The 13,560-nt window shown below is 51.4% G+C and overlaps 3 protein-coding genes across 3 annotated transcripts; 2 read left to right on the top strand and 1 right to left on the bottom strand.

The window, feature by feature from the left end:
- Window positions 1-1,222: 1,222 nt before the first annotated feature.
- On the top strand, window positions 1,223-2,599 carry UV8b_06405 (uncharacterized protein; the record flags this gene model as incomplete). Its single annotated transcript, XM_043143902.1, has 2 exons — window positions 1,223-2,203; window positions 2,309-2,599. 2 exons carry the CDS (start codon window positions 1,223-1,225, stop codon window positions 2,597-2,599), a joined length of 1,272 nt encoding a protein of 423 aa, XP_042999837.1.
- A 676-nt stretch (window positions 2,600-3,275) lies between these two features.
- Window positions 3,276-5,984, bottom strand: UV8b_06404 (uncharacterized protein; the record flags this gene model as incomplete). Its single annotated transcript, XM_043143901.1, has 5 exons — window positions 3,276-3,542; window positions 3,650-4,552; window positions 4,631-4,786; window positions 4,852-5,664; window positions 5,718-5,984. The coding sequence occupies 5 exons, from the start codon at window positions 5,982-5,984 to the stop codon at window positions 3,276-3,278; spliced, it is 2,406 nt and encodes an 801-aa protein (XP_042999836.1).
- A 1,185-nt stretch (window positions 5,985-7,169) lies between these two features.
- On the top strand, window positions 7,170-11,831 carry UV8b_06403 (uncharacterized protein; the record flags this gene model as incomplete). The annotated part of the gene is made up of 6 exons (XM_043143900.1): window positions 7,170-7,456; window positions 7,522-7,622; window positions 7,681-8,064; window positions 8,120-8,939; window positions 8,998-11,261; window positions 11,353-11,831. 6 exons carry the CDS (start codon window positions 7,170-7,172, stop codon window positions 11,829-11,831), a joined length of 4,335 nt encoding a protein of 1,444 aa, XP_042999835.1.
- Window positions 11,832-13,560: the final 1,729 nt, after the last annotated feature.

Raw genomic sequence — 13,560 nt, 5'->3', positions numbered from 1 at the left:
CGAGTTGTCTTGTCGCACGAAATGGAGAGGCGCAGCCGACTTGGGCGGCACTTTGTTTGGGGTAATACATGGCAGACTCCATGCCGGGGCTTTCGTAACAAGAACACGGGGTACAACAGGTAAGGTACCTTAGGTAACAGGTACCTACCTTAAGTAAAGCAAAGCCAGGCGTCACGGGGCCAAGACAGAAATGGGAAAAGAGAAAAAAATAGTGGACCGCCGCCCGGAAACGTAAGGACACATCCGCCATCCCGTGCCTTCCATCACTTGTCTGTCCATGCTGCCCCCGCCCATTCACACCCCCGTTAACACACCCCACCTCATCACCTGAAATCTCTGGCAGAAAATCCAGTCCACATTTTTTCCTCCTCCTTGCCTTTGTCGTGTACAACTTTTGACTTTTTTTCCTCTCCCACACACACACGCGCACGCACAATAATTTCTTTCATTGTTCGGACATCATCCATCACCGAACGTTTTCGCTGCATCTCGCTTGCAACTTCACACTCTGCAAGGACAAAAAGAGCAAGAACGAAAGAGCAAGAACGAAAAAAAGCAATCTGGTCAGCCTGTAGACTGTTGTCGCAGCGCCCTGTCACACCTTTTCTTGTCGGGTTGTTACGCTACTTGCCCAAACTCGGTCTTCGAATTTGCTCAGCAGTCTGACCTGACAAGACGTCGGTCGATTGATTTGCCAACGATCCAAAGCGTCCCCGCCCCTTTGACCCGTCGATTTACTTGCTGTATAGCAGAACAAACTTCACTTAGCGAATATCGGCGCACATTGCTGTTTATGTATCAGCACGATCACCTCACTCTACACAGACCCCTGTTCAAGCTGCACTTGTTTCGCATACCGCGAAGACCTTGCAGCTTCAATATCAGTTCCGCTGGCTGAGGACCCAAACTCCAAAGTTTCATGCCTACCCTACTGTATCCGATCTATTCTCTTGGCCTGCCCTATGTCAAACCTACATCGTCTTGTTGAGCTCCGATAATCCCCCGCCCCCCCTCCGAAACAGCTTCGCCAACCTGATTTAGCCTATCACGGGGAACTCCATGCCGAATCTTTCGTTCTAGAGCTTCGAAACGTGTCACAGCTCCAGCCTTTCTCTACAGCCTTCATAGTCTTGGAACAAATCACACCGTCTGAAGTTATCAAAAATCATCGAAGAACTTTCCCCTCGCCAAAACACAAAAGAAAAACAATAGAAACGCCAACATGTCTCTGATCAACGTTCGCCGCGATGTCAGCGACGCCTTCTATCGCTATAAGATGGAGCGTTTGCAAACCAAGATTGAAGGAAAAGGTAATGGCATCAAGACAGTGGTTGTCAACGTCTCCAGCGTTGCTGCTTCTCTTGCCAGACCTGCGTCCTACATCATCAAATACTTTGGTTTCGAACTAGGGGCCATGACCAACAACGACCCCAAAGATGACCGCTGGATCATCAACGGTGCCCACGAGGCTGGAAAGCTTCAGGATCATCTCGATGGCTTCATCAACAAGTTCGTCCTTTGCAAGAGCTGCAAGAATCCCGAAACTGATGTAAAGATTGATAATGACCGAATTTTGCTTGACTGCAAAGCTTGTGGTCAACGAACGGCTGTTGATCTTCGCCTGAAGCTAAGTGGTTACATTCTCAAGAACCAGCCTAGCAAGAAGAATAAGAAAGACAAGGCTGAGCGCAGAGCTGCCAAGAAGGCCAAGCAAAATGGAAATTCCAATGAGAATGGCACCGGAAGTGGGGGTGAAGAGGGCTCCGAAAATGGCTCAAATGATCACGAGATCGAGAACGGTGACGCTGGTAGCGACCGTGAGTTCAACAAACTTCAAGCTGAAGCTGTAGAGGCTGCTGTTGTCGAGGTCAAGGACGACGAATGGGCGGTGGACATGAGCGAAGAGGCTGTAAAAGCTCGTCAGGCTCAGCTTCCTGGTGACTTTAAGCAGAAGCTTAGTCTCATTGACGACGATGAGGAAGGCGAGGGTGGTAATACCGTCTACGACGAGTTTGGCGACTGGATTCAGACTGAGGCCAAGGAAAAGGGTGGCATCGATCAGGTGGACTCGATCAATATCTATCTCAAGGCCAAGGAATTGGGCATTGAGACCAAGCATCGCACTGTTCTAGTTCTTGTACAGACCGTCTTTGACAAGAACGTTTGCGGTCAGATTCCCAAGCGTGCTGGCATGCTGAAGCAGGTAAGCATTCACACTTTTGTTGTTGCTGTTGTAGTTGTTGTTATTGTTATTGTTGTACTGCGCTCTATTGTTTCGGCAGCTCAGCTTACGTTGAGAAATCCACAGATTATCAACTCGGAACGCCACGAAAAGGCTCTCCTTGGTGGCACCGAGCGCCTCGTTGGCTCTCTTTCAGTGGAGAATCCAGACATGCTGCCTCAGATTGTCAAGGTTCTGCAGCTGTACTACCATCATGACCTCATCAGCGAAGAGGTCGTTACCAAGTGGGGAACCCACGCCAGCAAGAAGTACACTGACAAGAACACTTCCAGAAAGATTCGCCAGGCTGCGAAGCCTTTTCTTGACTGGCTGGAGGAGGCCGAGGAAGAGGACTCGGATGAGGAGGATGACGAGTAAGAGCAGACGAGGAACCCCACCCGTGGGCTGTGTGTGTGTCTCTGGTTATGGTTTTTCTTGTCGAGAGTCAATAAACCAGCCAATGTTTTGTGTGGTTGACAAAAGTTGTTTTATTTTTACATCCCCTCTCTGGTAGCTTTCCCCGTTAGTCTGACCACAGAATGTACGGCTCAGGAGTGAACGGAACCCGTTGCGGCTGATCAGCGCATTTCCGGGTTTTGGACTTGTCACTGTTCACACGAGTTTGAACGGTTTGGATCAAGAATCAAAGATTTTGGAGCCTGTTTCCCCTTCTTTCATGATGTACGTGCCGAAAACCAGTCTCAGATTGCAAGAGAGCCGTCCGGACAAGGCGGGATAACAAATAGTGAAAACGAGACTTGTTCTTTGTCATGAACATTAGATTTGATTTCCCATGCACACCTGTCTTTTATGTTTTGCATAATCACCGACATTCCTCCCACCCCGATATAATGTTACACTTGGTTGATTCTTTTTTTTTTTTTTTTTTTCTTTCTTGTTCCCCTGTGCCTTGATCCTCCAATACCGCGTCCTTGTCGGTACGCTCCTCCAAAGCTCTCTGGTGTGCCGCAGTCGCCGTCGCCTGCCCATGCTTTCCTTCGTCCCGTCGCGTCACCTACCCTTGCGTTTTTTTTTTTAATTTTTTTCTTCTTCTTCACGTCGTGTCGTGTGTTTTGCTGAAGATGTACGCGCTTAAGGACCGGGCGACGGCTTCTTCATCATCGTCGTTGGCGATGGTGTGGTCGAAAAGTCCCGTGTCGTCGATTTCCTCGGTTTCTTCCACGGACATGGCCAAGAGGCCCTGGATGGTTTCGCGACCGAGACCAGCAGCAGAGAGGCGGGCTTGAAGGGCTTCGTAGGGGGGTGGCTGGACGAGGATGTACCGCGCTGAGAAGTCCATGTCCTTGGCAAATCGTGCCGCCTGGACGGTGGGTCATTTGTGTTAGTCGCTGCTAGACTGACCGAGTCTCCTCTGTGGCCGGAAAAAAAAACCGAAGATAATGATCTACCAGATCGGGGCCTCCTCACCTTCATGTCTAGCTCTATGATAGGCACCCTGCCGGAATCGAGGACGGCGTCGACTGCTTTCCAGCTGGTACCGTACGCGGTGCCGTCGTCGCGGATCCCGTGCTCAATGAGGCGGTCGCCATCGCGTAGCTGGTTGAACTCTTGCGCACTGACAAAGTGGAAGCTCTTGCCCTTGACTTCGCCATCCAGCGGTTTCCGAGTGGTGTGTCGCACGACCGGAGCAAAAACGCCCTTGTGCTGATTGAGTAACTGCTTGACGAGGGCCGACTTGCCGGCCGCTCTGGGGCCGGAAAGGACGACGGCGCTTCGGTCTTCGGGCATGTCGCCCTCTGGCGCGACTTGCTCCGCTTCCTCGCCTTGCTGGTCCTCCTCGTCGGGCTCTTCGAAGATGGCGTTGACTTTTTTCGGGTCATCGATTTTATCAAATGCCGCCAGCCTCAATCGCGCTGCTATTCTCAGAGCCCTCCAGCTCTTGCTCGCTTTCCCGGCGACTGCGGCGACCTTGGTCTGGTCGCTCGCGGGCATTTCAATCTCAAAGTCGTCATCGGCTAATTTTCTCTGGAAGCTTCCGAGTTCCGGCAGCTGATATCTCTCTGCCGACTCTAGCTGATCCAGATTCATCTCGTCCTCTTCCCCATTGAGAAAGTCGAGCGATACCGATCCGATTGGTGTGGGGCGCAGGCGTTTGTTGGTCGCTGACTTCTGCGCTGAAGCTCGTGCTTGGTTGAAAAGCGATGCGGTTACTGGATCGCGCTGGATCGGAGGGCAGCTTGCCATTTTCCAAAACACCCAGTTCTTGTCCCGAGTCAACACAGTTTCAACCATCCTGTAAAAGTAAGCTCCATCAATGCCCCGCTTAAGGTAGTCTGATATGGTGGATTTCATTTCGGTTGCCCATTTTGCCTGCCATGAAATTAGAAACTTTCATTTCGGGTTGAAACCCTCGGCTCTTGTTCCATGATGCACTGCATCACAACTTACGTTCTCCTCGCTTAGTTCGTCGCTGTAAATGACCGATTTGTTGGAAGCATTCATGCCGGCGGCCTTCTCCTTGGCTCCGGCGGAAAGTGAGAGTAGGAAGTCCATGACGATGAGGGCTTGGACCAGGACGTGGCGTCTGAATGAGAGGTCGCATATCTAGAAGCTCTGTCAGAAGAGGGCCGCGCGTGGGTAGGACAGGGATGAAGGCGCTCATTACAGACTTCAAGTTCAAATAGATCCATACTTGTCAAGTACTTGGGATTGAAGGCCTGAGGAGCATCCTCAAAATCGTAACCTTCTCTTCCCTCTCTTTTTCGCTTCAAATTCCTTCTCGAACTTTCCAGCAATGACTTGGAAGATCCTTCGCTCTGGTGGATAGCATGGAAAGCCTTCATTGTGGCGTCTAAGCTGCGTTTGAAATGCGTAAATTGACGAGCGTCGAATAGTCTCAGCGGCTGGCTGAAGCTCTCCTGTAAAGACCAAAATAGGGGGTATAAAGCTTCGGGATCGAATGACGGTTGTGAGTCTTTGGAATCAAAGGTAACCTCCTTGGCCCCTTTCGTGTCCGCGGACGACTTGGGAATCTCGGCAGACGCATCGATATCCATCGACTCTCCCTGCTGCACACCTTTAGCAGCAGAGAATTCAAACGTCGTGACGTTTTCGACATGGTATTCGCCCCGAAGGTTGACGGAGCTTCGGTCGCCGAGAGGAAAGCTCTGAAATAGAAAGATGAAGACTCGGCCGCAGAAAGCCGTGTCTTCGGCTCTGGAGAGGCGGCGCAGGAGTTCGTTGCAGCTTCTCAGAATGACCAAGTGTTTCTGTTTGAAATGCTTTGCTGTGATGCGCTCGCGGCGAGACTCGAGGTAGTCGAAGACTATGCGGCATCCCAAAATAGTCTGGCTGTCCAGCAGCTCTTCAACGAGCCAGAATAGCAGCGCGGGGTCGCATTGGCCATCGTCGGAGAGAATCGAGAGAATATCCAAGAAATTCCACATTTTGACGAAGTCGGGTGATTTGATTGGGATCGTGGCCTGAATCCAGTCAGTACCAGCCACCCTAGGGAGCCAACGTGACCATCACTAACAATCAAGCTATCGAACAGATCCCTGGCTGCCGTTTCAATGATGGCAAATTGCTGATTTGAAGGCTCTTGACAGTTTGCCGTACCGCCAACGTTGGAGATGGAGGCCGAGATGCGCCCAGATATATCGTCCAGGTTGGATTTCTTCAACGCCGGTTCAATCGTTGGGGTAGGCTTCGCTTTGGCTGCTTCAGCGAGCAACTCATCGAGTAATGAGCTGAACCTGGCTACGGCAGACACACCGGGGTTTTCCATGGCCAGAGCCGGCATTGTGAGAGGCCTGCTGGTGGCTTCAGCAACAATAACCGGAGGGCTTCGAAAAACTCTGGGCGACAATCGTGCAAAGCCCTGCCCCTGCCGTCCTTGAGCGAGGTGCTGTGTTTTCGGCGGAAAGAAGTCTTGAACGGTAAAGAAACCAGAGACGGCGGGTGCGTGGAAGACGCGCTACCTACATCCAAGTCGAGATGACTTTCGCGGCGCAAACATTATAATGTATTCAGGGGATGAGGAACGGTAGTCTTGGCGCGCAAGTCTGTATTGTCGTCCAAGTCGAGGTGATTTCCGCGGTGCAAACATCATCATCATGTATTTGGGAGATGTGAAACTGCAGTCTTGGCATCAAAGGGAAGCAGCCAACCAGGACTTCCTGCCAGCCACTCAGCGCCGAGGTACCAGATAAACACGTAGTAGCAAGTTTTGACATGCAGTAGTAAGTATTTTCCGTGGATTTTTATACGCACAGGTACTACTAGCCCGATGGTTGATTCTCACAAGTCACTAGGGCTAAAGAGATAGAAGACATTGATACCTCCTTGCGAGCCTCACATAATCGCAGCATCCCCCGCGAATGTATCTGCTGCTAAAGTTTGAAAGTCTCAAGCTTTACAAAGAGAATAAGTTAAAGACTTTTTCTATTCGTGTTTACAGAAAAATAATTCTCAAGAGGTTACTGAGGAAGAAAGAGCTTTTGCTCTTCTGTTTTGGGTTTAGCCCCTACGGCGTGTTTAAAACTCCGAAATTCAGCAGAAAACTTGAACCTCCCCAAAACAACTCACATATCCAAGGTTACTTACGTGTACTAGAAGTACTCCCTAGAGCTCCGTAGATCGAACGACTTGTACTCCACCGCTTGTTATGTTCAGTGCTGGGTTTCAGAGCACTTCGGCGCAAGCCTTCGGTGGGGCCTGGGGGGTTCCGCTGCCAGGTCGCCGCCACCACCCACTATAGGTCCTCCGCCTGGCAGCTGGCCTGGGCTCAGCAGGCTCTAGGAGTCTGCTGATTCTAGCACGTAGAAATCAACCCTGCTGCGCTCGCTCGCTCGCCGGAAAAACTCCAGCCGAACCAACCTTCTCAACCCGCAGCTTTCCGTCTATGCGATCCGCGACCGGTCTCTGCTCTCCAACCGCCTCAGAGACGGCCTTTCCTGGCTGCTGACGATCCTGCCAGGAATCGATAATGCCTACCGCGAAGCGTCTGAAAGGCACTGGTGTTGGTGCCGTCACAGCCGGAAGACCGAGTGAATCAGTTCCCGTCGTTGAACCCGACCGTCCAACGCCCGCCGAAGTCGAAGGCGAGGAGCATCAATTCGTCCAGCTTGCCAGAAAGAACTGGTTGAAGCTAGGCAACAAGCCACCCAAAGTCAAGAACGATGTTCTAAAGCAAGGGGTCTGGAGCGTGCTTGAGCAGGATGGGTTTTCGTACAGGCTTCTTCTGCTCCTGGAAAGTCTGCAGATCTTGGAGAGGTGCGGTTGTCCATCCTTTCCCCTCGCCGTCCGTGTTCGCATCTAAACGACTCGTCGTCAATCAGCTACCTATGGCCGGGCTACACGGACGAGGCTTCCAATTTCCATGTGCTTCTCATAGCACTAATAGCCAACGTGAAGCGTCGCGAGCATCTGGAAACATGGAGTAAGTTTTGCCGATTCCAGGGATAACTTGTACCATACGACACTGACCCTGCGTCAAGATTTGTTCGTAGGTCGTCTGGAGGATTTTTCCTCCATGTTTCGACGAATACTTTCCTTGACCCTCGATCGCACGCTGCCCACTGTTATAAGAACTCAACTTGTTTGTTTCTTGATACATGCTTTCCAGAGCCTCGATTGCGCCATTGTAAGAAAGGAATGCGCCCCTCTCGTATCCATAGGACTTTGGCAAAACTTGTGCAGCGAAAAGCTACGCGAAGGCCTGCTGGATCAGAATCCTCAACTTCGAAAGACCTGGAGAGCTTCTCAAAGACGGTTCGATGCAGCCGACGACAGCGTCAAGGCTCGTCTACGTTTCGACAGATCATGGCTATACTCAATGCTCCTTGACTTCTTGAACATGTTGCAGGACAGCAAAATCCCGGGTTCGTCGCCCTTGGCGCTTCTCGAAGAGCGCACTTTCTTGCTAACGCTGTCAAGGCTGTGTTCTATACTGCGAGAGATTCACTGAGTTTCTCTCTGATCTTCAAAGTCAGCTTCCCACGCGGCGATATGTCAATACTCTAATCCAAGACTTGAACGTTTTGCCGGTGATGAAACGCTCGCCAGTGTACAACGACGAGGACAATTCGCTGTTGAGAGACCTGCACGCGCTTCTCTCCCATTACACGTATTTCGCAATCGATGATCAGACGGGTATCCAGCTGACTGCCACCGAAGTCTACGACAAGCATTGCGCAGCTCTCGGAAGACTGCAACGCGTTGCGCTGAAGCACTTCAAAGACAAGCTGCTAATCTTGGCACTTTCCAACTACGGCGGGATTGAAAAACGGGATGACCTTGAAAGTCTCCTCGAGCCGTTGACCGGCGAGGAATTATCCCAGCTTTTCCATCTTCTCAACATTCGATCCACCTATCCAGAGTGTCCCTCTCTCCCAATTGATCGAAAATTGCTCACGGAAATATTGCTCCACAGGTATGAGCGAAAAAAGTCTTTCCGAGACACTGCTCGATACATGCCTCTATTACCAACAGAGAGGTCCCTGTTTGATACCGGGTTTCAAAGAGCCGATTCTTACGATGGCTCACGTCCCTTGGCCCTCCCCAAGTTGAATCTACAATACTTGTCTTGTGGGGACTTCCTGCTGAGAGCCATGATACTCTATCGTTGCGAGGCCTTCTACGGCATCCGGAAAGATGTGGAAGCTGCGCTGCGGCGTCTCCGACCAGAGTCGAACCAATCTGGAGTTACGAATTTTGCAGGATTCTCTAAAATGGCGCTTCCCATCTCGAAGCCGTCGTAAGTTCACAGGATTTCCCGACTGCGTACTATTTGGGCTCATTCTCACTGCGTACAGCATCTTGGAAGTCATGCCGCCGCTAGTAGGCGAAGATCTGCCATCAATGGTCAGAGCTGAAATTTCCATCGATGTTAGACGGCTAGGACCAAATGTCATGAGAGAATGGGATAGTCTACGGCCTGACGATGTTGTTTTCCTACTGGCGATTCAGCCCCCTCCGACTCAGCCACCTGTAAATGACGGGGGAGTCCGCCCCGAGTATGAGAAGCTTGGTATCTCGTCCATACGGGCGGCTGAGATACTTCTAATCACCGACGAAAAAGGCCGCCACGTGAGGGACGGGTCCATGCATCTTGACAGCAAGCGCCGGATAACTGTTAAGCTGGATCCATACATGTATAGCCGAGATACAGAGCGCTCAGCAGCGGCAAAACCGGGCGTTTACGATCAGATGAATTTACTGTTGAGACGGGGGCGAAGAGAGAACAACTTCAAGCATATTTTGGAATCTATTCGGAAACCTGCACTGTCAGAAACGCCCCTCCCCTCCTGGCTCCATGAAGTCTTCCTCGGTTATGGTGATCCTGCTGGAGCAAATTACAACAATCTATCTCACAGAGTCAGGAGGCTCGACTATCGGGACACCTTTCTTGATTGGCAACATCTAGTTGAAAGCTTACCCGGTAAAACAGTTGACCCTGGTGATGACGTCGCGGGCAGCTTCGGCCCTCCGTACGTCCTAGAGGAAGTAGAGGATGACTCCAAGGGAGACGAACACAATGTCGGCCAGGTGTCGAAAAAACGGAGGCGCGGTGCGGAACCGACAACAAAATCCGAAGTCACCTCTCTCAAGGTTTCTACGTATGAGCCGCCCAACAATGGGCCGTACCCGTCAGATGCGCCCAAGGAAAACTCTGTACGATTCACGCCTGCTCAGGTAGAGGCCATCATGTCTGGATCACAGCCCGGGCTAACAGTAATTGTTGGTCCTCCGGGTACTGGAAAGACGGATGTGGCGACTCAAATAATAAACAACATCTACCACAACTTTCCGCACGAGAAGACACTGCTGCTCGCGCATAGCAATCAGGCTCTTAACCAACTGTTCGCGAAAATTATAGCTCTAGACATCGACCACAGACATCTATTGCGTCTCGGGCATGGAGAGGACGACTTGGACGCCGAAGGAAGCTTCGGTAAGCACGGGCGCGTCGAGTCTTTCCTCGACAACCGACAGAAACTTCTACAAGAGGTTAGGAAATTGGCGGTAAGCCTAGGTGCACCCGGCGCCCATGATAACTCAGCAGAGACGGCCGGTTACTTCAACAAGGTGTATGTGGAACCGGCTTGGCAACGGTTTGAAAATGTTGTTGCCTCGGCCGAGACTTCCACCGCTGAAGCAGTCAAGGCTTTTCCCTTTTACGAATATTTTGCGGACGCACCTCAGCCGTTGTTCCCCGAGGGTTGTAACAGGGATGAAGCGGTGAAGATCGCAAACGGCTGTTACCGCCACATTTCCAAAATCTTCTCAGAACTGGCAGATATTGTGCCTTTTGAGATTCTTCGCCGTGACCGAGAAAAGGCCAACTATTTGCTCACCAGCGAGGCTCGGATTGTCGCAATGACAACGACCCACGCTGCCATTCGACGCGGCGAGATTGCTTCACTGGGATTCCGGTATGAGAACGTCGTCATGGAAGAGGCTGCTCAGATCACCGAGCTGGAAACATTTCTGCCTCTTGCCATGCAAAAGCCGGTTGGCAAGGAGATGCCCTTGAAACGGGTCGTGTTATGTGGCGATCACTTTCAGAATTCACCCATTATACAAAGTCTGGCGTTCCGCCATTTTGCCAACCTCGAGCAATCACTCTTTTCCCGGCTGATTCGTCTTGGGGTTCCAGCAATCATTCTCGATCAGCAAGGTCGCGCCCGTCCGTCGATCGCGAAGCTGTACCAGTGGCGCTACCCCAAGCTTGAAAACCTGCCACATGTGCAAAATGAGCCCGAGTTCGTCAGAGCCAACGCGGGCTTCAAATACGACTACCAATTTATCAGTGTGCCCAGCTACAAAGGGCGAGGAGAGTCGGAACCAACGCCACATTTTATTCAAAATCTTGGTGAGGCGGAGTATGCTGTGGCCATCTACCAGTATATGCGCTTGCTAGGGTATCCGGCAGAGAGAATAAGTATTCTAACAACATATGCTGGACAGCGCGCCCTGGTCAAGGACGTGCTTGCTTACCGTTGCGGTCGAAACCCGATTTTCGGTCTACCAAAAGCTGTTGCTACAGTCGACAAGTATCAAGGCGAACAAAACGACTGTAAGTGCTAAAAGCTGTCACTAGTCAGAGCTTGACAAAAAAAAAAAACGTCAATGGGACGTGCGTATGCATCAACTAAGATTTTGGCTAGATATTATATTGTCCCTCACTCGAACGTCTCGTGTAGGTTACCTACGCGATGTGCGACGAATGACAGTCGCAGTTTCGCGGGCCCGATTGGGATTATATGTGCTCGGTCGCCGCGAAGTGTTTGAAGCCTGCCCTGAGCTTCGGCCCGCGTTTGACCTCCTGCTTGAGCGATCGGATAAACTGATGCTTGTGACGGGAGAAATGTGGCCCACGGAGAGAAGGGACGTGGAAGGCAGTACTGCGGTGGAAGGAGAAGTAGCCATGGAGAGCGTCGAGCATTTAGGACAGTACGTCTTCGAGATGACCAACACCAAGGTGAAACGGGAGCAGGGGCAAGAAGCGGAACGGGAAATGGAATTGTTGGAGACTATTCCTGAGGGAGTAGACGAAGAGGAGGCACAAACCACGCATTACGAGTACGACGAAGAAGCCGTAGAGCCAGATATTTTGGAAGTAAGGGAAGGTGAGAGCAAGAACTGAAAAAAAAAAAAAGAAAGAAAAAAAAGAGAGAGAGAGACAGGGGATGGTGGGGGGGGGGGGGGGAGAGAAGGAGAAAAGAGGCGAAAAAAAGAAATGAAACGTTCTTTATATCTCATCCGTGGCGGAGATGTCGGGGTTTTGGGATTTGAGAATGAAAAATACTACCTAGTCAACAGGTCGATAGCACCTAGCTGAGTTGGCTCTATGGTCATGTATTGGCACATATTACTAGCTATGTAGTGTTCTGTTTGTGATATGGTTTTCGGACTGAAAACTCGAATATAGAGTTGAGCCTCGAAACAGCGTATGTTGCGCAGAAGACGTGTATTGTTTCTGTTTCCAGCCAGCCAATCAAGCGTAATTCAACCCAACCTGAGAAAAGGGGACACCCAGTACATGCGAGCACCGTTCGGAAAGACGGAAAAAGAGCTGGAATGAGGCAGACCGACGAGCCAGGCTTAGACATGATGGGCGGAGCAGGGAGGATAAGCCATGCCTGTAACAGTACGTTTTCCTTCGCGCTTAATCAAACGGATGATTCAAGCCGGTTTTCAAGAGGGAAACATACAATCACGACTGGAGAGGGAGCTGTTGAACACCCCAACAAGGAGCCATCATGCCCATGCCGACTTTTTTTTGGCCCTGTACATTCGCGAGGGACAATGATACTGTGAAAGGAGCCGTTGTCGACATCAATCATGGCGCGGCTAGGCTGGGATTCATTGGACAAGTTTCTTTGCTAACACCCAGTCGCGGTGTCTGGGGTTTCTTGGGGCTCTGGGGTCTTCTGGCATGAGGTTAATGAACAATACAAGGCACACATGGCATACCGTCGATGCCTGGGTTCGGCTGGCAGAAACTTGAACCGCCGCCAGGCTAAATGTAGCGAGGCAAACGGCAAATACGGCGACTGCGTCCGCAGCAGGTAGGGATGTTGCATTCCTCTGGCGTTCAATTGAGTCACCGTTGGCAGCATCCGGAGTTGACACCTTGCGACAGACATAGCTTAGGTATGTACCTACATGATAGGAGGTACCTAAAGTAGGAGCTACCTTAGGAGGTACCTTACCTGCTTCATGCATGATGGGTTCATCGCGCGGCGGGCAGTACATAGTGCATCAGGCGCCCTCGCACGGTGGGATATGGGGCTCTGAGGTGGTCAATCGAGGCCTTCCAGGAGCCACCAGCCAGCGGGCATGCCCGCCCATTACAGCGAACAGAACAGCAACCACACAGGGCACCAGACGGCAGCACCACTGACGGCAGCACCCCTGCACAGCAACCAGCTCAGAGATTTAACCGTCAACGGTCAATCACACTTCCAACTTTACGCACCACAGGGCCCAGGGGTGGAGACTGGAAGCACCCCCCCCCCCCCCTCCTTCCTCCATCCGCCCCCCGGCTCCTTCCTTCCCTCTTCCACCCATCCTGCTGCCCAAATTTTTTTTGCAGCGGCTCCTCCTAAACCCTCACCTCTCGTGCCAATCAAAACACCACTGGTCCCGGTGGAATTTTTCTCCCTCACCAGACCTTCCCCCTCCTCTTCATCGGCATTGGACTCTTCTTCTGCGTCTGCAGTACCAGGAGAATCAGTTCTTTTTTTTTTTTCCCCTCCTCGCCATCAACGTCTGCGACCGTGGTAGTCCTGGGCTCGACGCCGACGATCCTGCCTTGGTCGGTATATTTTTCTGCGTGACATTCGCTCTTCCTTTGGTCGTCCTCGGGATTA

This window comes from Ustilaginoidea virens, chromosome 5 (assembly GCF_000687475.1).
Source record: "Ustilaginoidea virens chromosome 5, complete sequence".
NCBI lineage: Eukaryota > Fungi > Ascomycota > Sordariomycetes > Hypocreales > Clavicipitaceae > Ustilaginoidea > Ustilaginoidea virens.
This window is presented reverse-complemented; position numbering and strand designations above follow the sequence as displayed.